This window comes from Falco biarmicus, chromosome 11 (genome assembly GCF_023638135.1).
Source record: "Falco biarmicus isolate bFalBia1 chromosome 11, bFalBia1.pri, whole genome shotgun sequence".
Classification (NCBI taxonomy): domain Eukaryota; kingdom Metazoa; phylum Chordata; class Aves; order Falconiformes; family Falconidae; genus Falco; species Falco biarmicus.
In genome coordinates this window covers 31,504,849-31,526,492 of record NC_079298.1, presented here as the reverse complement: position 1 = coordinate 31,526,492, position 21,644 = coordinate 31,504,849, and the positions used below count along the sequence as shown (strand labels likewise).

The window sequence follows — 21,644 nt, the reverse complement described above, 5'->3', positions numbered from 1 at the left end:
CCCGTCCAGCCTGGCCTTGAGCACTGCCAGGGATGGGGCACCCACAGCTGCTCTGGGCAACCTCTGCCAGTGTCCCCCCACCCTCACAGTATAATAACTGTTCTACCTCTACCCTCCTTCAGCTTAAAACCATGCCCCGTGTCCCATCACTCCGTGCCCGTGTAAAAGCCCATCCCCAGCTGCCCCGCCGGCCCCACCAGGCACTGGTGCTGCCGGAAGGTCTCCCCGGAGCCTTCCCTTCCCCGGGCCGAGCAACCCCAGCTCTCCCAGCCCGTCTCCATAGCAGGGGGGCTCCAGCCCCCCGAGCATCTTCGTGGCCTCCCCCAGATGCGCTCCGACAGGTCCGTGCCCTTCTCGCGTTGGTGGCCCCAGAGCTGAAGGCAGCGCTGCAGGGGGGTCTCACCGGAGCGGAGCAGAGGGGGAGAATCCCCCCCCTCGCCCTGCCGGCCACGCTGCAGGGGACGCAGCCCAGGGCACGGGTGGCTCTCCGGGCTGCGAGCACGTTGCTGAACCTGTACCAGCCAAGGCTTGAGGGGTGAGACACGTCTTGCCACCTGTACAGAAAGGCAGAAACACAGATGTGGCTTTTAACTCTGTGTCCTGATTTTGGCTGGGACAGAGTTAACTTTCTTCTCAGTAGCTGGTACGATGCTGTGTTTTGGATTTGGTATGAGAATGATGTTGATAACACACTGATGTTTTAGTTGTTGTTAAGTAGTGCTTACTCTAAATCAAGGACTGTTCAAGTTTCCCATGCTCTGCCAGCGAGCAGGGGCACAAGAAGCTGAGGGGACACAGCTGGGACAGGTGACCCCGACTGCCGGAGGGATATTCCATACCATATGGTGTCATGCTCTGTATTTCAAGTTGGGGGAAGAAGAAGGAAGGGGGGGACATTCAGCCTTATGGCATTGGTCTTCCCAAGTCGCCGTTCCACGTGCTGGATCCCTGCTCCCCTGGGGATGGCCGAACACCTGCCTGCCATGGGCAGTTGTGAATGAGCTCCTGGGTTTGCTTTGCTTGTGCATGTGACTTTCTCTGTACCCGTCACGCTGCCTTTATCTCAACCCACGAGTTCTCTTGCTTTTACCCTTCCCATCCTCTCCCCATCCCGCCAGGGGGGAGCGAGCGAGCGGCTGCGTGGGGATTAGCTGCTGGCTGGGGCTAAACCATGGCACTGTGGTAGAGGTGAGGTTTCTGAGAAGAGGCACTATTAGTATTCTGGGTTTTGGGGGGTTTTGTTGTTGTTAATTTGGTGTTGAGATTGCAGATATTTTGTATGGGTTTTGTGGTTATTGGTTTTACAGTTGACTGCAGAAGATATGTGGTTAACTGCAAGGAAGCAAAGATGTTCTCATCCCCCTCTTTTTTTTTTTTTCCTTTTTTAAATGGGAAAAAAAGCTGAGTAAATTCTAGTGGCGGCAAATGAAAGACAATAAACACATTAAGCATGTTCTTTCCTTCTGTCTTATACCTTCAGGAAACTAGGCTGCAGCTGTTGTCGCTGGTTGTTGGATGCCAGAGAATCTACCTGGGAGCTTTCTCTTGAGGGACAGATCTTTAGGGAAAACCAGAGTTTCGTGGGTTCTCTTACTAATGGAAAAGTGTTTGTGAAGTTGGAGCCATCAGCTCGTACTACAATTCTCTGCAAAAGTCTTGCCTGGGGTAGTTGCAGCTGTTGTGATTCCAGCTGTATAGAGATGCTGTCAGACGATTTCCCCTTTTGTGCAGATCACTGAAAGGCTACAGGAAGACAGCAAACCCCATGTGCTTTAGCAGAAATGTTTGGGCTTTAGGATACAAGTGTACGTAAATGCAGACTTATGTTCCAAGCATAAACTGGACTTTGAGTTTGGTGGGATCTGCAGGAATGCAGTTTTGTAAGTTTGTGTTTTGTTTATTTTTAGGGGTGCCAGAAGATGCTTCAGTGGTCATACCTCTTTCACAATGCAAGTTATGAATGAAATCCATTAACTAACGTCCCCTTCCTCACCCTGATCTCCCATAGACTTCCTGTAACGCTTGGAAGAAAGGGTCAGGGGAGAAGGGTTGAAGGTCACCATGAAGCTAAAGCAGCGAGTTGTGCTGTTGGCCATCCTCCTTGTCATCTTCATTTTCACAAAAGTTTTCCTCATTGACAACTTGGACACCTCAGCTGCCAACCGGGAGGACCAGCGCGCCTTTCACCGTATGATGGCGAGCCTCCACGTGGAACTGGACCCCCGGCTCGACCATACGCTGCAGTCCCCTTGGGAGATTGCAGCCCAGTGGGTGGTGCCCCGGGAGGTGTATCCCGAGGAGACCCCCGAGTTGGGGGCTGTTATGCATGCCATGACAACAAAGAAAATAATAAAAGCTGATGTGGGATACAAAGGGACCCAACTGAAAGCTTTGCTAATACTTGAAGGAGGACAGAAGGTTGTCTTCAAACCCAAGAGGTAAATACTGCTTTCGGTGACTGGATCAATAACTGTTTTGTGTATACTTTTCTTTTTTATCTCCGTGTTGTTGCATTAATATTTAAGCTACAAATTTACATGCAAATAGAAAGTCTGTTCTGTTATTTGTGAGGCGGACAGGATAGAGCCTTGCTGGTGCTCTAGTAACATTAGGTTGCTGTGCCAGCTGCCGCTCAGGCTGTATAGCTTTGATGTGTGGAACTGCCTGCCTTTAGGTTAAAAGAATAATCACCGTGTTTAGTCCTGAGGGAGTGTTGGTGCAACCTGATGTTTGGAAGCACTGCGGAAGCACTGTGGAAGTGCAGGTTCTGGCAGTGTGGAGGCAAGTCTCGGTACCCTTTCCGAGAAAGGGTCGTGTCAAACTGCCACGAGGGGATGCAGTTGGAGAACAGGGAAGGAGTGAAAGTTGACAGTAGTCGTAAACGTAGACCTGGGTGTCTGGTGTAGCTGCATAAAGGCTGTAAAGATGGCTTGGTAGGTGAGTGAAAGCCCCTGATTTTTCTCTCTGGCGGTAGTGAATACTGAAGGAGCAATGTAAGGACGGGTGAGTAGTGATACTGCCTCTGCTTACAGTGATCCACCGGGAAATCTGGTATGATTGAACATTTATGAAGAATCTTGTGCATGCCTGCAAGTTTTTTGAACTGTTTGCCTTCAGGGAAAAGTAGAAGAAAGAAAGATGGGAAAGAAGTAAGGCAGGTGTGTTTTACTGGAGTACAGATGTAAGTGGTGTCATCACAGGATGAGTACTTCTCTCTCCGAAGGATATTGGGTTGAGCAAGCATGAACTTTTCCTGTCATGTTAATAAATGATCAGAGAATGAGGAAAAATAATCTGCTCTCCACTTCTTGAATTCACAGTCCTTTTCTGTATGGTCAATTACTGGTCTGGCTGGAGCTTTGCTGTGGGGCTGGGCTGTGTTTGAACAGTGTGAACCTTTCAGGCAGTGGTCTCAGCAGTGTGACAGTTGGTGCGTCCAGTAAATGCAGGAACAAGACATGGCATTTCTGTAGTGTTTTCTGTATAACTGAGTGCCATAAAGCGTTTCACCAAGCATTAAATTACATTCCCATAATAGAATGTCTGTGCAGGCGAACACAGTGACTATGCTCCATCAAGGACGTGTGCAGCGGGGAGTGTTTATAGGAGTGCTAGGAGTTTATGGGAGTGCTAGGCAGTATGGCCCTAGCCATACTGGTAGACCAGTGTTGTGTTTGTGACTGCTAAATAGTTAGGCTTGTAGGTAGAGACTTGTTCTGGCATTGAAAGATAGTCTATTGAACTCGGTTTTGACCTGAACGGTATATCGAAGTTACTACTAAAAAACGTTCTGAGAAAACTTACTGGTTGGGGAAGAACGAATTCTCTTGTTGCCTTTGCTTTAGAAAGGACTAGGTGCCTACTGTGCATGGAAGCAAGAATTTGGTTCTTTTACCACTAAGTTTTAGCTCTGCAGCTTTCAGCATGTGGCCGTGTTTTCCAAAGCCTGCTCTAAGTATGTACAAAAGACCTGCCTTGGAGGGCATGCTCTGAGGTTTAGCTGTCTCATTTCAAAGTGACTTAAAATCCAGCCGAAATCGCTGATGATTAACAGTTGCTACCATCGCATGCCAGTGGTGTATGTGAAATAAGATGCTGGTTTGGTGTAAAGTTCCAGTTTGGCAGGAGTCTGTCAGATGCTCTACCCAAAAACTCCATACCGTCCTGCCACTGGTTAATGCCATTTTGAGCTGCCGTGCAGAGAAGCTAAAGCATTTGCTCAGACTAATGAAATGGACTGTCATCTTGCCCCACATCTTCTCTGAGCAGGGTTAAAACATCAGAGTACTGCGGCTTCTCTTACACTGTTGGTGCTACTGCTTGAACCGCAGGCCTGTTGGAAATAATCCGGTTGACACAGTTTGAGACACAGATAAAAATAAGAAAATAGGTAATCTAATTTGGCCTTCCTTTATTTGAAAATGTTATTGCATGTCACGCATTTGCTTGGTATTGATTGTGGTATTTCATGCTCATCTGAAGCACGCTTCTTCAACAGTATCTACACCTGATTCAAATGTCATGAATCTTGGAAATTTGTGTTTGCCTTGACTATTTATGTAACATTTTATTTTTTTTTAAAAAGGGGGGGAAAAAAAGCCCAACACTTCACCAAAATATACCACGGTTGTTGTAATGAGTGTCAACTTTCTGTTTCTTGCTGTCCATTATGTCTTTTCTCCACCAGAATAAAGGGTCTTTTTATATCCAGTATTGTCCTCGGGTTCATGTTTGCTGATCATCTAGCTACTAAAGATTGCATTTGGCATTTCTTCCACAATATCAGATTGTATTTTCATGTTAATCTACGATCCATTCTAACCCCAAAATCGTTTGCGCAGTTGCTGCTTTCCAGTATAAATAGCCCTCTGTTCTGTAGCTGGGTCTGTGCTCTTTGTTCTTAGATGTGACTTGGCATATGGTTGAATTAAAACCCGTTAGTCTGAATGGGCAGCGCTTCCCAAACTCTTGAGTACATTACTGACCTTTCCTCCTTATTTACTACTTCAACAGTTGGTACACTATTTAATCTCATTAATATTTTTTCCCTCTCCTACTGGCAATCATTTTCAAAGTGACCCAGAGTCTATTTAATGTAGCGCTGCTATTGCGTTTGTTACTCTGAACAGCGAAACTGATGGAAATCCTGCGTGAATCACTTTGTTTGACTTATTTCAATTACAGATATGCCAGGGATTATGTAGTGGAAGGAGAACCATACGCTGGCTATGACAGACACAACGCAGAAGTGGCAGCCTTTCACTTGGACAGGTATGGAATTACTGGGTTACCGGGTTTTATTGTGTCGGGTAAATGCTTTATCGGAGTTGGGGAAAAAGGAGCTCCTTGAATACTTCTCAGATGCAAGCTGTTTCTAACCTGCCGATATACCACACTGAGGCCAAGGATCAGCTTTTTCGTGAAACTTCTTTTCGGAGATCTGTGTGAGATTCTAACATTTGAGATTTTTGTGAAAATTTTGAAAAGGAGAGTGAGCACTGAAAGGACTGACACGTTATCTGGAAGAAATAACTTGGCCAAATGCTGTGGAAGAGTGTGAAATGCTGCACATATGTGCTGAGTTAATGTCCAGTACACTAAGAAGTTAAGCCTAATGTCTAGACTAACTATGAATCGGTGCATCCTAGAGGAGAAACAGCTCTTCATATACAGGTACCCAGGTGGGTGTGTGGGCCTGAGCTGGAGGTGCAATTACCAGAAGAAAAAACAAAGTTACAGGGAGTACAAAGAATGGGACTGAAAATACAAACACTGCATGTTGATAGCTGTGAAATACTGTTACAGATCTGCTAATAAGTTAGAGTTAATTGATTTTATTTGATTTTATAAAATCATTTGGAATAAGAAATATATTTTAATGAAACTTGTAGTTGCACAGCAAAAGCTGCTATGAAATCCTCTGTACAGCCCTGTACCAAGGCCAGAAGAATAGGTCAGAATCACCTAGTAGGAATGATTAATACTTAGACAATAGACTTAAGATTCAAGATGATTGAAGATAATTGGATACAGTATTTACAGTAGACTGGGAGAATGCTTTGAAATGTCAGAATGTAGAATTAATGGGAACTGGGGAGAAGAGTCGACTGGAACAGCTTGTAGTTACCTGCCAAGAAACCGTGAGCTTTAGTAAAAGGTAATTCCGGCAGGGGGGAGATCGCGACCCCTGACTCATGTACCACCTACCCAAATCGTACCCTAGACCCATTTCTAGACTTTTCTAACCTTTACTGTGCAGAATCGGATTTGGGAGGAGGGTATGTTAATGATTTTTGGGAAATACCATGATTATGCGTGAATACTTAATGAATATGCATGAATAAGTTCTATATATGGTGTATGATTTTGAAGCTTGGTGTGCGTTGATCGTGAGAGGACTCACTCACGCACCCAGCCATCAATAAAGAAGTGTCTGCTTATCTGCATCACGTTGGTGTTGATAAGTTCTTCATTCTGAGATTTCGGTAACAATACTGCTAGAGGTGCAGTATCATCTAGAATAAATGAGCGCAGTCTTGGTCTGCTCATGGTAAGAGGACTATGGTGGCACATGGGAGAAGATTTCAGTAGAGAATTGAAGATGCAAAAAAATTTTACAGGAAGAGACTTAAAATCTTGGGGAAAGGAGTAAGGAGGGAAAAATACAATAAAGAATAGAATGGCTGCACTTAAAGTGAGGTTTCTCAGCACACAAATAAGAGGCTCATCACTGTGACAGAATTCATAGGTGGTAAAGGGTAGGTTTGTTAGTCCTGGTTCATCTGTGGGATTGCACAGGCAGTGGACATTAGTATTTGTAGGGAGGTTTGGTGCTAACTACTTGTGTAATAGCCACTGCTGCTGTTGCAGTCTTGAGGCGGTTGGCCAGAATCAGGTTATTTTAAGCCCAGACAAAGGTGATGTAGCCAGATGGCTGTTGTCCATTTGTCTGTCAAGAAACACCTAGACTTCACTTCCCCTGAAAAAGCAGCAATCAAACATGGTAAAGCACCAACTCAAACTCTTCGTGGTGTCCAGCCCCCTTGTTCTTAGCTCTTCCTTGCTGTCTGTTCAGTTGTGGGTTTGTGCTTGTTTCTTTGGCCGTTCTCCTCGCTTTGTGGGTCTGCACCTCTGTATTCTTCAAGAACACCTAGCAACACCTGCCCTCAGAACTTCAGCATGTACCTTTGGTTTGAATGGTGACAGTGACACATTTTGTCCAAGGATGCCGTAGTTTCAAGAAGGATCTGAATCCTATTGTATGTTCACAGCTAACGGGGAGGCTGTGCTAGCCGGGATAGTGGCCTTTCAGCTGTGGGTCTGAAAATACAGGGACAAGTTTTTCAGATCTAAGCTCTGTGCCTGTTTACTTGGAACACTTGTGTTTTCCTCAAGCTGTACGTAACTCTGTATTTGCTATGAGTTTTGTCTTTATGCATACCTGATTTGTTCAGGCAGATGTTTGGTGTTGCCCTTTCTTTGAGGTATTTTATACTTATGGAAGGGAGTGGACTTGTTGAATATCTAAAACCCCTGCTATTAGAGTGGCTGTCCCAGTATGTCTGTGGAATGCGGATCATTCCCTTTTCAGGCTCTTTTTCTGAGATGCAAAGGCTACCAAAAGGATGTCAAAAGTACGTTGGGAGAGTTGGGGCTGATACACTGATGTTTGTACTCCTCCTTTAAGCACTTTTAAAATACCATTACAAATACTCAAGTCATTTGTGGTCACAGACCAAAGGCTGTGGCAGACGTGGGAGTGGAACCTGGATCTTGTGTCTGCAAGTTTTATAATTATTCTTCCCACCTCTTTTTTTTCCAGACGTTTTTCAGGCATTCAGTTTTGTTCTACCATTCTCTCTTCCCTTCTCTCCCCTCATGTCAAATGAGATAACTCCTTGATTGTTTACATTCAAGTGTAATTGAACTGGGCTTAAACATAACATTGTAATAGATGGTAATTCCCACAAATTATAAATGATCTTTCCAGGTGACCGGCTCAGAGGCCATATGGTTACTGCTTCAGCCTGCACCCAAGACAGATGATGGATATTTCTGGTATGGGGTCTGATTTCTGAGTTGGAGCATGGTGCATCCTCTGTTGCTCTGCTGCAAATGCTTTAATAGTGTCACTGATGGCTTATAAAGCAAGTTTAACATCCAGGCACTTAAGAAAAATTAGTTTCCTTACTTCACCTTGGAGCCCTGCAGCAACCCCCTCCCTTCTCCAACTTCATTCTTTGGTCTGTCATCTCGATGTCAGACAACAGCACAGAGACTGTGGTTTGGTTTTGTTTGAATTTAGAACTGCTGCCTATGTTGCACATTCTCATGATGTGGTTTTTTTTCCCCCCAAATCAGAATTCTGGGTTTCCGACGAGCTCCGCTGGTGGTTGGGAGGTTTGTGAATCTACGTACGGAGATCAAACCGGTAGCCACGGAGCAGCTTCTGGGCACCTTCATGACTGTGGGTAAGTGGAGGCTGTGGATTGTGCAGCCCAGTAAGACAAATTTGTTTAATGGGGAGAAGGAGCTGTGGGACTCTGGTACAGCGACAGAACAGTTAACTGTGATGCTGGAAGCTGCTGAGTCTCTTCCTCTGCCAAGAGTGATCTTAACGCTTGTATAACCCCATTTGGTGGGGAAGGAGGGCTCCATTTTCTCCAAATAGTTTTTCCTCTGTAACTTCTCTGTGTTCCCTCATGCTGCTGTTATGGGTGGGAATTTTTCTGAGTAAGAATTTTCTCTCTGCTGTCAGAGGTGGTTAGAAAAGTCTGTGATGAGACCTGAAAGGAAAAAAAAATACGGAATTGTATGTAAGACAAACACAGTGGTGATTTGGGATGATTTTTAGGGCTGATGCGTTGGTTGGTATTAGATGTTGTTTGTGCTCCATCAGAGTCTGCTGAGAATTTGTAACTACATGTGTCAGAACTTCCGTACGTTGTTTGCAGCAGTAATGCTGTGAAGGGCACCTAATGGGAATTCTTAATGTGAACTCCTACCAGGTGGTCATTAAGCACCAAGAAATGACTTATGCAGCAGCCTTTAAGTTCTTCAGGCTTTTATAAAATACCCAGTTACTACTTTTTTCTTTTTTTTTTTCCCCCCCCCCTAATAAGAAGACCATAGAGGTGGTTTTTCATTACAGCTGGTAAATATGCGTGCCTGTGTTTATTTCTATTACAAGCACTGTTGGTACTCTCACCTACTAAGTTTGCCTAACACTTTCAGTTATAAGGTGTAACTTTCAGATGAGAGTAGCTCTGCCTTGCCAAACTCTTTTTGCATTCAGATTGGGTGTCTGCCTCAGGCAGACTTTACTTTTTCAAATTTCAGCCAAGATAACTAAGCAGTTTTCTAGCAGAAATGCTGACTGGAAAAGTATGGCTCCACAAAACTTCAGTGCCTTCCCATAGATAGATTCCTTGGAACCGCCTGCTGTATAGAGCATGAACCAAAGAAACGGGTGGATCTGGGGACAAGGTTGTGATCTCTTGTCAACCCCCGTTTGACCAGGTTTCTGAGTTTTTTGAAGAAAAGATGATTCGTGCGTACTCGGTGCAGATTTGCTTGAGTTGCAGCTAGAATCTCAAAGAATTCTGCCTCTGGCTAGACCTGCTGCAGGCTGCGGGTAGGAAGAGAGGCTTGCAGGGCTTTCCACACAGGTAAGAGGTCTGGTCTGCTGCAAGCTCCATGTCGATGGTAATGATCTCTCTGATGCCCTCAAGTTGTCTGACGGGGCTAGTGGGAGCACAGGAGCCGGGGCTGGATGGAGGACAGCAAAGGAGTGCTGGCTGGCTGAGGGGTTGTGGTGTGTAAGGGTGGAAAGTGAGAAATGCTTTTATTTTTTCAGTGAGCTGGGCCTGGTTTGAGGAGGGTGTTGGATGCAGAGGCAAAGGAAGAAAGGGCAGGGAATAAGAGGAATGACAAGGAAGTGAGACACAGTTGAACTTTGTAGGAACATCTGTGAATATGGAACTGGAATTAACTTGGCAAGCGTCAAGCCAAGGCAGGTTAGAAGGGTGAAACAGAAAAGCTGAAAATGTTAATCTAGGCTACGTAGGTTACTTTACGCTGCAGGCTATGTAGGCCTTAACGGACTAAAGGTGGCAGGATTTCATTGTTCCTCCCTTGTCAGAAGACACTCATGAAAATGTTGACAGCTCTGCATTCCTAGATCATACAGGGATGACAGCTTGTTTGAATTTCCCCTGCTAAGTCAGCTCAAGTAACTGAGGCGTGTGGCAGGTGTCAGGGCTCCAAATCCATCTGAGTTCTGCTTAGTATTTTTTTCACTTGTCTCTTTTTGGTCAACTTTTTCAAAAAAGTGGGAAAACTGACACACGAAGCGTGAAGTTTAAAAAGCAAGCAGTGCTAAGGTTGCGAAGTCAAGGTCCTAAAGACTAGGGAGGGGTCACAAAACCTTGTTGATTGTGCAGTGTTGTATTAACTCTGAGTGACAGAAACATTAGAAAATAGATTTACTGTCTTTTGAATATTAATCCTTCATGTTCCTTTGAATTAATAGATGTCTGTTTAACCTCCTTTGAGCCTCTCCCTCTCAGCGATGGGAAGCATGACGTCAAGTGCGAGGAAATCCTGTTGCAAGGAAGGCTCTGCTGCAACAATATGCTCCTGAATTTCAGTTGGCATCCCTTGCATTAAGTTCTGCTCTTTTGATATGTATTATTTATTTTTTAAGGTAATAACACTTGCTTCTATGGGAAGTGCTACTATTGTCGGGAAACAGAACCAGCTTGTGCAGATGGGGACATCATGGAGGGGTCAGTGACTCTGTGGCTGCCCGATGTCTGGCCTCTTCAGAAACATCGGCACCCATGGGGTAGGACTTACCGTGAAGGCAAACTGGCCAGGTATGAGAGCATGATAAGGTTGTTCTTTACGCATGGTAATTTGTACTAGAAATACCCTTGCAGTACAGTGGCTAATTAAGGAGCATGTGCTTTCAAAACCTAGAGTTTTCCTGACAGCTTTCTTGATATGACAATAAAAGTCAAGAATTCTAGGATGAGATTTAAATTAAAACGAACAAGAAAGAAATCTGGTTTTCCACGATACTAAGTGCTGTCCTTTTCCTGCTTCTTGGCTGGAACAAAACTCCCCCATGCAGTCGCTCCAGGCTCTGGAAGTCCCGGCTCTGGGCAAGCAGAGACTCTTCTCTTGTGCCACTAGACCTTCTTTTGACCCTGCACCTCTCTGTGGCCCACTAAAATACGGTAGCGCTGTGCTATTTTCTGCCAGACCTGATTTCATGGTCCTTGTAGTTGGCTTCAGGAGTTGTGGAGCTGTTTTAGCTTAAGTAGGTAGGCGCTGAAAAGTTCTTTGCTTTGAATACCGTCAGCGTTTGGTGACCATGCTCAGCATCTAAAGAATGCTTTTAGAGAAGAGCAAACATGGGATCTGGTAGTCTTGTACGATAGATGTAACATGTCTGAGTATTTGGGTTGGAGATATTTTTGCCATGACCAGAGCAAATGTTTTTTTCTTAGCAAATTTTTCCAAGTCTGTCCCCTGAACAAGTCATTAAAAAGATTTTTTTATTTTATTTTCTTTTTTAGCTCTTGATCTAAAATACCCGTTGATTTCCAATGATGTGATTGTTCTCAGAAAGAATCTCATCCAAAGGCTTCATTGAATTGTTTTAGAGTATTAAGTACAAAGTCTGATTTTTTTAGCAGCAGATGTTATCTCCTTTCCAACAGGTCAACATCAGCTGTATTTAGTGCCTGGTGAATTGCAGTAATGAATGGACTCTTTCTTGGAGGTGTGGGGTTTTTTGGGGAGACTTTTGCGCCATAAACTGCCTGCTTACACTGGAGTTTACCCTGATACTTATGCTAATTTGACATTCACTGTATTTAAAACTTGCTTGCTCCTGCCTGGTTCAGATGGGGTTACGTGGTTCTGTTCTTTTGCACTTTGTCATGTCGCGCTTTTCACTTTGAGAGCAGCAGGGTGATTAAACGTTCTAGATGTCGTGCTCTCCTTTTTCTGTGTCTGGTAATTATGGAAAAATAACTCTTGTGGGATTTTTTTTTTTTTTTCCTGATCTAGCTGCTTCTACTCTGTCCTGAGTTAACCTTTGGAACGTAATCCATATAGTCACATTAGTGTACATGATTTTTAATGGACGTGTAATAGATAAAATCCCCGACCTTCGAAGTCGTGTGCTAGTACAATATAAATTATCAGAAATAAATGTGGGAGAAAGGTCTGCCTTGAAAGACTGAATGGAAAATGAGAGGAGAGAGCATAGTATGTCTGAAAAATTGTTGGAAGGAGTTCAAATACTGATCTAAAGTAAAATGAGGGAAAGGGAAAGACTTGAGGGAGAGAGGGATGTAGCATAAAAGAAATGTATCCAGTACAAGGAGGGGTACATTCTGATAATGTAGCTTTGTGGATTTGTGCTATAAGTTGAATGTGAGTTGGACCTTGATGCAAAAGGGAACTAGTGACAGCATTTGAGGGAGTGTGTGTGATGTGTTAACAGAAGCATCGAGAAGATAAATTTTTGGCTGCTCTGATTTGGATAACTGGAGCAAAGATGGGATATCGAGAGCTTAGGCTCCAGACCTCCAGAAGATGGCGTGGGGTATGTGGCTGTTCTGATAGTTAAATTCTGATCTTCTCCACGCTTTTACAACTTTGTAATTTGGAGTATGTCAGTGAGCCTCTCCAGCTTGTGTTTCCTCCATTTCTGTTTCCAAGTCACAGATGGTTTAAGGCATTTCCAACTTAACTGCTATTTTGTGAAGGATCGTTTCAGTCCTTGCATGGAAGATGTTATAGATGTACTTGTTATCTAGGTTGACAGATGGAATGGATATCCACCAGAGATTTGGCTGTTTCGGTGGTGGTGTTGAATAGCTTTGAAAACTGTAAAGAAGAAAATGAGAAATTTCTCCAGCTTTGGAGAACTGAGACATCACATCCATGTTAAAGACCAGAAGTACATGCCTAGGTTACCTGTAGAAGGAGAGGAGAGAAAAGGGAAGCTGAAATCCTGCCGGTGGAGAAGAAGGTGAGATACCCTGAAAGGAAAGTAGGGAGGAAAGGACAACTGCGAGTGAAAGAGAACGAATGTACGTGAGGCCCTTCTGTTCAGGGCACGGGAGGTCATTAGTAAGCGTGATGAGGCTATTTGCATTAGACAAAATGAAGAGGGTCGCTGGAAGGCAAGACTGATGGAAGCAGGTCAGTGCAATAGAAATAGAGACCGGCCTTGGAGTCCTTAGTTAGGAAGTTGAGGCAGGCAAGTCGTGACAGTAACCATGCCATGAGGCAGCCCAGCCACTGCTGCATTGTGAGCAGTGAGGAAGCAATCTCTGACCTTGTTTTCTGTAGGAAGGTGGTGTGTAACCTTGCACTGAAACTACAGCTTGCCCCTTACGCTAGGGTGCTAGTACAGGGCTTACTCTTTCAAGAAAACACTTTTGTTTAACTCTTTCTTCTTTATATAGCCTTGACTGCTGCACTCACCTTTTCCTTATGCACTCATAAGGGAATAAAGGGACAGCTATAAATAGTGTTGGTGTGCGATGATGGAGCGTTCCTTGAGGATCTGATTTGGTTTCTCTTGACGGCCCACAGGTGGGAGTATGACGAAAGCTATTGTGATGCTGTGAAAAAGACTTCACCATATGACTCGGGCCCTCGTCTCCTTGACATCATTGACACCGCCGTCTTTGACTATTTGATTGGGAATGCTGACCGGCATCACTACGAGAGTTTCCAGGATGATGAAGGAGCCAGTATGCTCATCCTCCTGGATAACGCCAAAAGGTGAGGGTGAGGGAAATCTGGTGGCCAGGTAGTGGCGAGCACAAGGGCACACGTTTATCTGCTTTCTGTGTCTCTGTTTTCTTTCTCTCTGATTTTTTCATTATTACCTTTTGTGCTAAAAACCTAAAGCTTTCCTTCTTACCAGAAATTACCTCGCCAAGTGCTGGGGTCCTTCAAAGGCTGTGGTGCTCAGTCTGTGCTCTAGATACCGTGGCTGCTTTCGGCAAAGTCGTACCCCAACTACAGAAACCCACAAATTAGCACAGTATGACCTTTTTTCCCCCCAGGCAACTTTCAAGAGTTTGCTTGTGTCTTTCCTCCTATCCCCAGAAAAGCCCCTCACTTTTATGCTTTTAATTAATGGAAGATTAGAAACTTACGGTTTCTTATTTCCCAGTAAGTATTAGTGAGTGCCGTAGTGAAAGCAGATCTTTTCAAAAAGTGTCTCTGAATGATTTGGCATTCCCTGCCTTCTGGATATGTCTGCTCTGACTTTAAAAGGTTAGAAGTTTAAAATGGAGATAAAACTGATATGAGAGGAAAATATGATGATGTCCTGAGCGTGGATATTAACTATTACCAAAACAAAAATGGAGCATGTAGTAACTGGGAGGAACTGATGAGAAGTCCTTCTTGTGGCCAGACTAGGATGTGTATGTGTTTTAAAAGTAAGCTGTTCTGTCTTTGCTATGTTTTTTGTACAGTGGCTGGAATAGTTTAAGTTAAAAATCCTATTGAATATGCAGCCTTGTTTAAATCACAACAATTTGCTGAATTTTTCTTAAAGACACAGATAACCTATTCCACTTCCTCACAATTTAGTCCAGAGACGCCAGTTTGTTTCCCTGACGGGTGCTGCCATCTGCAGCGTCAGTGAATTTCCCCTGCTGCAGATGGGGCAGCCTCTGATGGGTAGCGCTGGCAGCTCCTGCGCAGGGCTCTGTTCTGCTGCGGTTCTGCGTACCACTTGTACGAAGCCTGCACAGCAGTTGAGACCTCTAGACAGATCCTTGCAAGGCTTGGAGTTAGGATTTCTTCCCCCTTTTGCCTTTCCTATAGTGGATTCCTTCCTTCCTTCTTTCCTTTGTTTCTAATTTGCCTGCAGTGGCTGAGTTGTTTTGTCTTTATGCATCAGCCTGTTCAGTAACGCACCTTCAGTTATGTCAGCAGGATGTGTTCCACCTTGGGGCTGCTTAATTATTGCTGCTTTCAGACCGTTTTAGATGAATTTGGCAAAAATTGTCTTTCTGTAATGCTCTGGCAATGGGCTAGGAGGAAGTTGATGTGTTAAGTCACTGGAAGTGACTGTGGTAGTTGAAGGTCATTCATTTGTTTTTGTCATAATGTCATAATACCTTTCATTATGGTACGTGCTTATGACGGTATGAAAACATTTCTGATGGAGCTTTGCAGGCCCAGAAGTTAATTGTTTTTTTGAAAGCTTAAGTTAAGTGCTTTTAGCTGCTTTGAGATAAAGGGCAGGGGGACTTTTTTTTCATAGAATCACAGATCTCAAGTTGGAAGGGACCCATAAGGATCATCAAGTCCAACTCCCTGCTCCTCACAGGACTACCTAAAACTCAACCATATGACTAAGAGCATTGTCCAGACACTCCTTGGTGCCATGATCTGGGGACCCTGTTCCAGTTTTAAGGCTACTAATAGCTATTTGAGCAGCGTAATGCCAGACTCCTAGAATAAGTTATCTTCATTGAGGGGAAAGCTTTTTGTTGAAAACAGCATTATGAGCAGGTTGAAACTTTTTTTTTTTTTAAAGAAATATTTAGGTGAGGCTTGAAATACTATGAAACCCTTTTGACAGGCCTTCCTTAGAGAGCATGATCGTGAAATGTTAAAGTTGATCACCTTGTTAGTTGAACTGTTGATCTAAGCCTGGCCATCTAAAACAGCACGTGGCTGCTGTTTCCTTCATTCCCTGTCCAGCTGTGTCAGGCAGGCAAAGCTCCCACTCTCTGTGTCCAGAATACCAATTACTCTTTTCCCTGGCTTTGCAAGATGAGCTCAATTTCTAAACTACTCTGAAGTTCATTTCTAAGGTGCCTTGGTCTGATAAAGAACTAGGTACACTGTTGTTGCTTCCGTTTACTTGGTATGTTAGCTGATGCTGTTGAGAGTTATATCTGTAATTGGGCATGGCCTGTTTACATTTTAATGTAAATTATTTGATCTGTTGGAGCGTGAAATTGCCTAGTATTGATTTTTATTTTTATTTGTTTAATTATTCACAAATGCCATTGATGTTGAGAACAACATTAGGAGTTCAGCTGGTTCACTTGGTTTTAATTTTGTTTTTCAGCTTTGGAAACCCTGCCCTGGATGAAAGAAGCATCTTGGCTCCTCTTTATCAGTGCTGCATGTAAGTGAAACGCAGGGATGCTGTTCACTTATGCGATCCTTAGGTTTGCAATATAATTAAGTTTTGAAGCCTTCTGGCAACCTGAAAATGTTCACTTGGGCACATAGTGCTTTATTTTTTTGAGGCACGACGTTCGTTTGATGTGTTATCACTGCTTAAGAAGCCGAGAAATAAATTTTCATTAAGGTAGTAAATCAGACGGTAGGCTGTAGGAAGTAGTCTCGCCTCCAGGTCACTGGTTCAGCTCTCTCCTTAGTCAGTATGACAGGTCCTTTGCCTCTGCAGCTGTCTCCATCCAGCTCCTGCTGAATAAAAGTTCACATCACAGTTTGAGTTCTCCCTGACAGAAGCTAAGGACTCAACGTGTCTGGCAACTTAACTACCTTCATTTCCAAAGGGTCTTTCTAAACAAGACCGCAGCACTGCTCAGCGTGCTCCTTTCAAAAGGAAGTTTGTAGTTTTCTTGCAGGATTTCATTTCGACTTGGGCCTTTTGAGCTGTGTTCGTTTTATTTTTCGAGACTGTGACTTGCTATCTGTTCTCCATGTTCGCTCCCTCACCAGGCCGTTGCTTCTTCTCGCTAACAAATAGATAAAAGTTCCAGGGAGAAAAATGCTGGTATATATTTCCTGCCTCTGTTATTTCAAAATAACATTAACTCCTTTAAGGCTTCCAAAATAACCATTTAGTTGAGAGTTCCTGGAGCCTGTGCTTGGAAGGTTCTGTCTCCCAAATTCCTCAGGGAACCTGGGAACTATGCGGAAAGCCTGAGCTGTCACTTCCTGCTTGAACTAAGCAAGGCTCTATGCGTGCTGTGGTATACCTGGCCTACATTCTACCAGATTCCCTTAGAAACCATGTGGAGAACAGTTAAACTAAAGTTACTTTCCAGTTCTTTAGTTTTCCTGCATTAATTTTAAATGCATATTTAATTTCCTGCTTTATAAGGATCTTTTGGAGTCTTTCTCATCTTTGTTTCTGATACCAGGCAAATGCCACATACCGATTCTTATGCATAATTGTTTTAACTATAGGTTTGTTACGACACTTGCTTATATTTCTGGTTTCCTTAGAGATCATCAAAAGCCAAGAGTGTAGACCAGTGGTGCTAAACCACAAAAATTTGAGGGAGAATCCCAAGAGACTTCACGGAACAAGACAGCTCAGATGAGCTGACACGAACAAGTTCGGTGACCAGTGAAGCGGGAAGATCGCTGCTGCGTTCACCTTCTTGGAAGTTCAGTCCTCTGACTTTGGTCCTTTGTGATCAGTTGTTGGTCAGCGATGCTCTTTCTGAGGTGACGCCAGTTTTGTGTTTGAATTAACAGCCAGACTGTCAATTTCCTTTCCTTTTCAAACTGAAAATCTTCAGGACCGAAGAACTTCCTTGCTAGCAGTTGGAAGTGGCCCTGTATAACACAGGAATTATGTCATACTAGATTCCTCCTCTTCACCTTCAGTTCTCAGGCTTCACTTAGGTCTTGCATATAATGCAGTTGTACCTGGACATCTCATCCCCAAACTGCCGGGGAATAATACTCCGATCCTGATGTAGCAGGCTCCCTTGACAGGCTGGCTCTGGGTTTGCTGGTGAGAATTCAGCTGGACAGTGGTATGATGACTGTGTTTGTCTTTCTTTTGCAGCATCCGGGTTTCTACCTGGAACAGACTTAATTACCTGAAGAATGGAGTACTGAAGTCTGCCTTAAAAACTGCTATGTCGCATGACCCCATCTCACCAGTGCTTTCTGACCCGCATCTGGATGCCCTAGACCAGCGGCTTCTCAGCATTCTGGCCACAGTGAAGCAGTGCACAGACCAATTTGGGCCAGATGTTGTGCTGGTGGAAGACAGGATGACTCTGTCTCATTTGTAATTGTAGTGGAACACAGATGAAACTCCCTTTTTAAAAACAAACAAAACAAAGTGATAGAAAAACAGCACAATCGGTTCAGAAAGGCTGTGGCCAAGATGGACTGAAATGAACAGGAAAGCTTCCGAGCCGGAGAAACAGAGGTGGCACTGGCTTTTACCTTGGGCTGACAGCGGTGAGAGGTGGCAAGTTGGAGCCTCGGGCGGCTCAGTACCCGTAATGGCATCTTGGCCGTTGTGCTGTGTCCATTGCCGGCAGTGGACGTTGCACTGGATAAAAACGGCTCTTGGTGTCGGTGGAAGCGTGCGGAACGTAGACGCCAATTTGTGGACTGAATCTAGAGGGGACAAATGTTGACGAACAGTACGATCCTCTCCCCTTCTCTTCCCCACATACACTCTGGCGAGTTTTTGTCTGATTCAGGGCTGTGCATAATCAGCTGTGAGCTGGTTAGGCATTTTACTGCTTCTTTAGAGAGAGAGGAAGTGGTGAATAAAACAATTATTAGACTGAAGAGTTGTGCCACCCCCCTGGGGGTGGGATGTTCTTCTAAATGCCATTAGGGGTGGGAGAGAGGACCTCTGCTGCTCAGTTGTCTTTTCCTCGATAAAAGGCTGGGAAAGGGGTTTGCCTTGTACGTGGTAATGCTTCAGAGTTATTGCTGAAGGCCTATCAAAGATTGATCCACAGGGTTGGAGATTCAGGGGAGGACAGGGTGGTTATACAGCACTTGGCATCTAAGGAGTTAAAGTATGTTTCCATGTGTTCCCGTTACTGTTTTCCATTTATAAGGAATCTGGCAAGGTCTGAGTAGAGAAAATACCCTTGCAGTCCTGTGTCCGTATTAACCAAACTTTCATTATCTTGTAGCTGAGGAGGAGGAGGACAGAATCTGTCCGTGGAAGCAGGTTCCGTTTCGCGAAGTCATGCTGCTTACTGTGGGCCTGCTTTAAGGTGGGGGGTCTGGGGGCATTGCACTGTGGGGGGAGAGGTGTATTGCTGGGCTTCCCAGTAACCCACAGCTGTGGGCCAGGCCCTGGGGAGTGGAGGGAACCCTGAGCTGTGGTCTGGCTTCATCTCGTACGCAGAGAGCACGCTGTTGTCCCCGCAGCTCCCTGCTGCTGTTAGTGGGGCACCGGCAGGTTTTTCAGTCCCACGGGTTTACCTGGTGGCTTGTGGCTGAGCTTGGCTGCTGCCAGAGCTTCCAGTAAGTTTTCTGCCTTTCCCAGCTGCTTCCCCTAACCCCCGCTGCCATGTTCCGACTGGGGTGGGCATTCGGGGTTCTCACTCCTAGCGGTTTTGCCATAGATAGGGGAGAGTTGGTGTAAGTTGGCTTTTCAGGGCAGACTTGTAGCATTTATTTTGTGCTAGTCCTGTCACCCTTCGGCACCGTCTGCCTGTGCTGCAGGTGAGCTTGTGGCCGTAGGACCTGTCACACTTGTTGGTCTGAATCCATGTCTAGAAGGGAAGCAGCTTCATGGTTACGTTTCCAAATTGAACAGCTTTGCATTAATTTTCAGTTTGGACGGTGTGGTCCTTAGAAGCAGGATAAGAGCTGACTTCCCAAAGCGATTGTGTATTACTGGACTTGTGAGCAAGAGCAGCAAAATGTCACTTTAAGACCTTTTCCGTGATTTGTCCGTCAAAATCTTTCTAGCTCTGCTGTAGTGTGGTGGGCAGATAAAGTGCTGTTCCTGTTGTTGCACCTGCCTGCTCAAAGGGACCTGATCAAAGAGGAGTTAGTGAGAGCTTATTCTAAAAACGCAGGTTTATTTTGTTGCAGTCCTTTTGTCATTGCATGAGCAGAGTATCTTGAAAGCCAGTGTTTATCTGAAATTGAATTTTATGTTCTGCTAGACCTCTTCTGGACTTGGCCACGTCACACAGCCACCCCTGAGCCAGGATAGGATCTGGAGTTAGTTACTGGTGTCACTGGTCAGAACTGCAATGCGCAGCCAGCTTTTAGGTCACTGGTAAGCTAGCGCCTCTTTATTGCTGCACTTGATAATGTAACACGTGCTTTAGAAGCCACGGTCCTTCGGTGAGCTTCGCCCACCGCCGTGGATTGTGCCTGGGCTCCCCCGGGGCAGCGGGAGCATGGGCAGGAGCGGCGCAGGGGTTGCCCCCGCCTGAGCCAGCCTGGTGCTTGAGCAGGACAGCTTTGGGAAGTACTGTGGGCCACAGCTGGGTGGTTAGTGAGTGCTTTTATTCGAAAGCAGAATAGGCTCATACTGAGGCATTTTGGCGTAAACTGTTTCCCAGGAAATTTAAGATGATTTACAGAAAGGCGAGAGGGCGAAGCACATGGTAGCAGCTTGTAGTATTTTTAAAAGCATGTTCTTCTCTTTGAGCTTAATCATAAGCACTTAATATTTTGGGAAGGATCTACCAAAATTTGATGTTTTGATTTCCATACGATCACTTGACCATTTATGTTTGGTTTAATAATGGATTCCCAAAAAAGTCTTTCTGTCTTTAGGAAATTCAATGAGCGTTCAGGACTTAGTATTGCTTGTTCACGGGGCTCTAAGCTGAAGGTTTTGCCATCAGATGGAGCCTGGGGATAAGTTCTTCCCCGGTACGAACATCAGAGGTTTACAGCAGTGTATTGGTTTACTTGTGAGCAAAGGGCGTTGAAGTCCAGCATTGTTAGCAAAAGGAAGTAAGGAACGAAGAGTTGCTTTTTTCTTCCTTTTTTTTTTTTTTTTTTTTTTTTTTTTTTTCATATTGATGCTTCTGGTCATTGTAAACACCACTGGAGCTTGGTGTTCTGCAGCAGGAAAGAAGAATAAATTTCTCTCTTACCCAAAATCAGGAAGATCTGATTTTGGCCTTGTGATAAACTCTGGCATTTTGGCAGCGATTGTTGTTTTGCTTGAATACAGAGCCCTGAGAAATTTTAGATTGTAACCATTGCAAAAGAAATAAGAAGCAGCATCCACATGCGAACAGGGTCTGCGTGAATCTCTGAAAAACAGCGTCATTTGTGAGGCAGGTGCTGAGCTCTGCTGATGAGGTTTTTGTGACACCTTCTAATTCTCGTTCACTGCGCACGCTGTAATCCACTGGCTCCAGATGTTACAAAATGGTTGTGTTGTGGAAATTAGTAATATCGGAGTGCTTGAAGCACAGAAATCAAGAACTAATTAAAAAGAGAGCATCATCAGCCATCTGCTATTTATCTCCTCCTTCCTAAGTCAGCAGTCAAGCTGGAGGAGGCACTGAAGTCTGCTCCTCTTCCAGCAGCTAATGAACTGGAGTGTGTCTTGCCAAACAAACTTCAGCTGAAAAATACTAATTTATTAAGAAGGTAATTTATTTGCTGTGGCAGCTGGAGCAAGATGCTCGAAACAGACACCCCTCCTGGAGCTGTCGGAGGATCGCCCCTGGGAGCAGCTGCACAAATGGAGGTTGCTAATAAGAAAACGGAACGCAATCATGACGTTCTACTTGTATCCCCCAGGGTCAGATTCTGCATAAAGCAACGTTGTGTGAATAAAGATTTTAATAAAGCAACATTGATAGATTGTTTAAGTCTCTCTCTCTCTCTCTCTCTCTCTCTCTCTCTCTCTCTCTCTCTCTCTC

General features: G+C 44.5%; 1 protein-coding gene across 2 annotated transcripts in view; it reads left to right on the top strand.

Annotated features, from left to right (window-relative positions):
* Positions 1-21,577, top strand: part of FAM20B (FAM20B glycosaminoglycan xylosylkinase) — a 29,066-nt gene extending 7,489 nt beyond the window's left edge. The window contains exons 1-8 of one of the 2 annotated variants that reach the window (XM_056356093.1): positions 1,481-1,805; positions 1,908-2,438; positions 5,185-5,271; positions 8,362-8,471; positions 10,706-10,877; positions 13,618-13,809; positions 16,127-16,186; positions 17,831-21,577. In XM_056356093.1, the coding sequence (XP_056212068.1) occupies positions 2,062-2,438; positions 5,185-5,271; positions 8,362-8,471; positions 10,706-10,877; positions 13,618-13,809; positions 16,127-16,186; positions 17,831-18,062 (1,230 nt within the window). In that variant the 5' untranslated portion in view covers positions 1,481-1,805; positions 1,908-2,061 and the 3' untranslated portion in view covers positions 18,063-21,577. Of the gene's footprint in view, positions 1-1,480; positions 1,806-1,907; positions 2,439-5,184; positions 5,272-8,361; positions 8,472-10,705; positions 10,878-13,617; positions 13,810-16,126; positions 16,187-17,830 lie in introns of those variants that run through there. The other variant, XM_056356094.1, reaches the window with a different exon arrangement.
* The last annotated feature ends 67 nt before the right edge of the window (positions 21,578-21,644 follow it).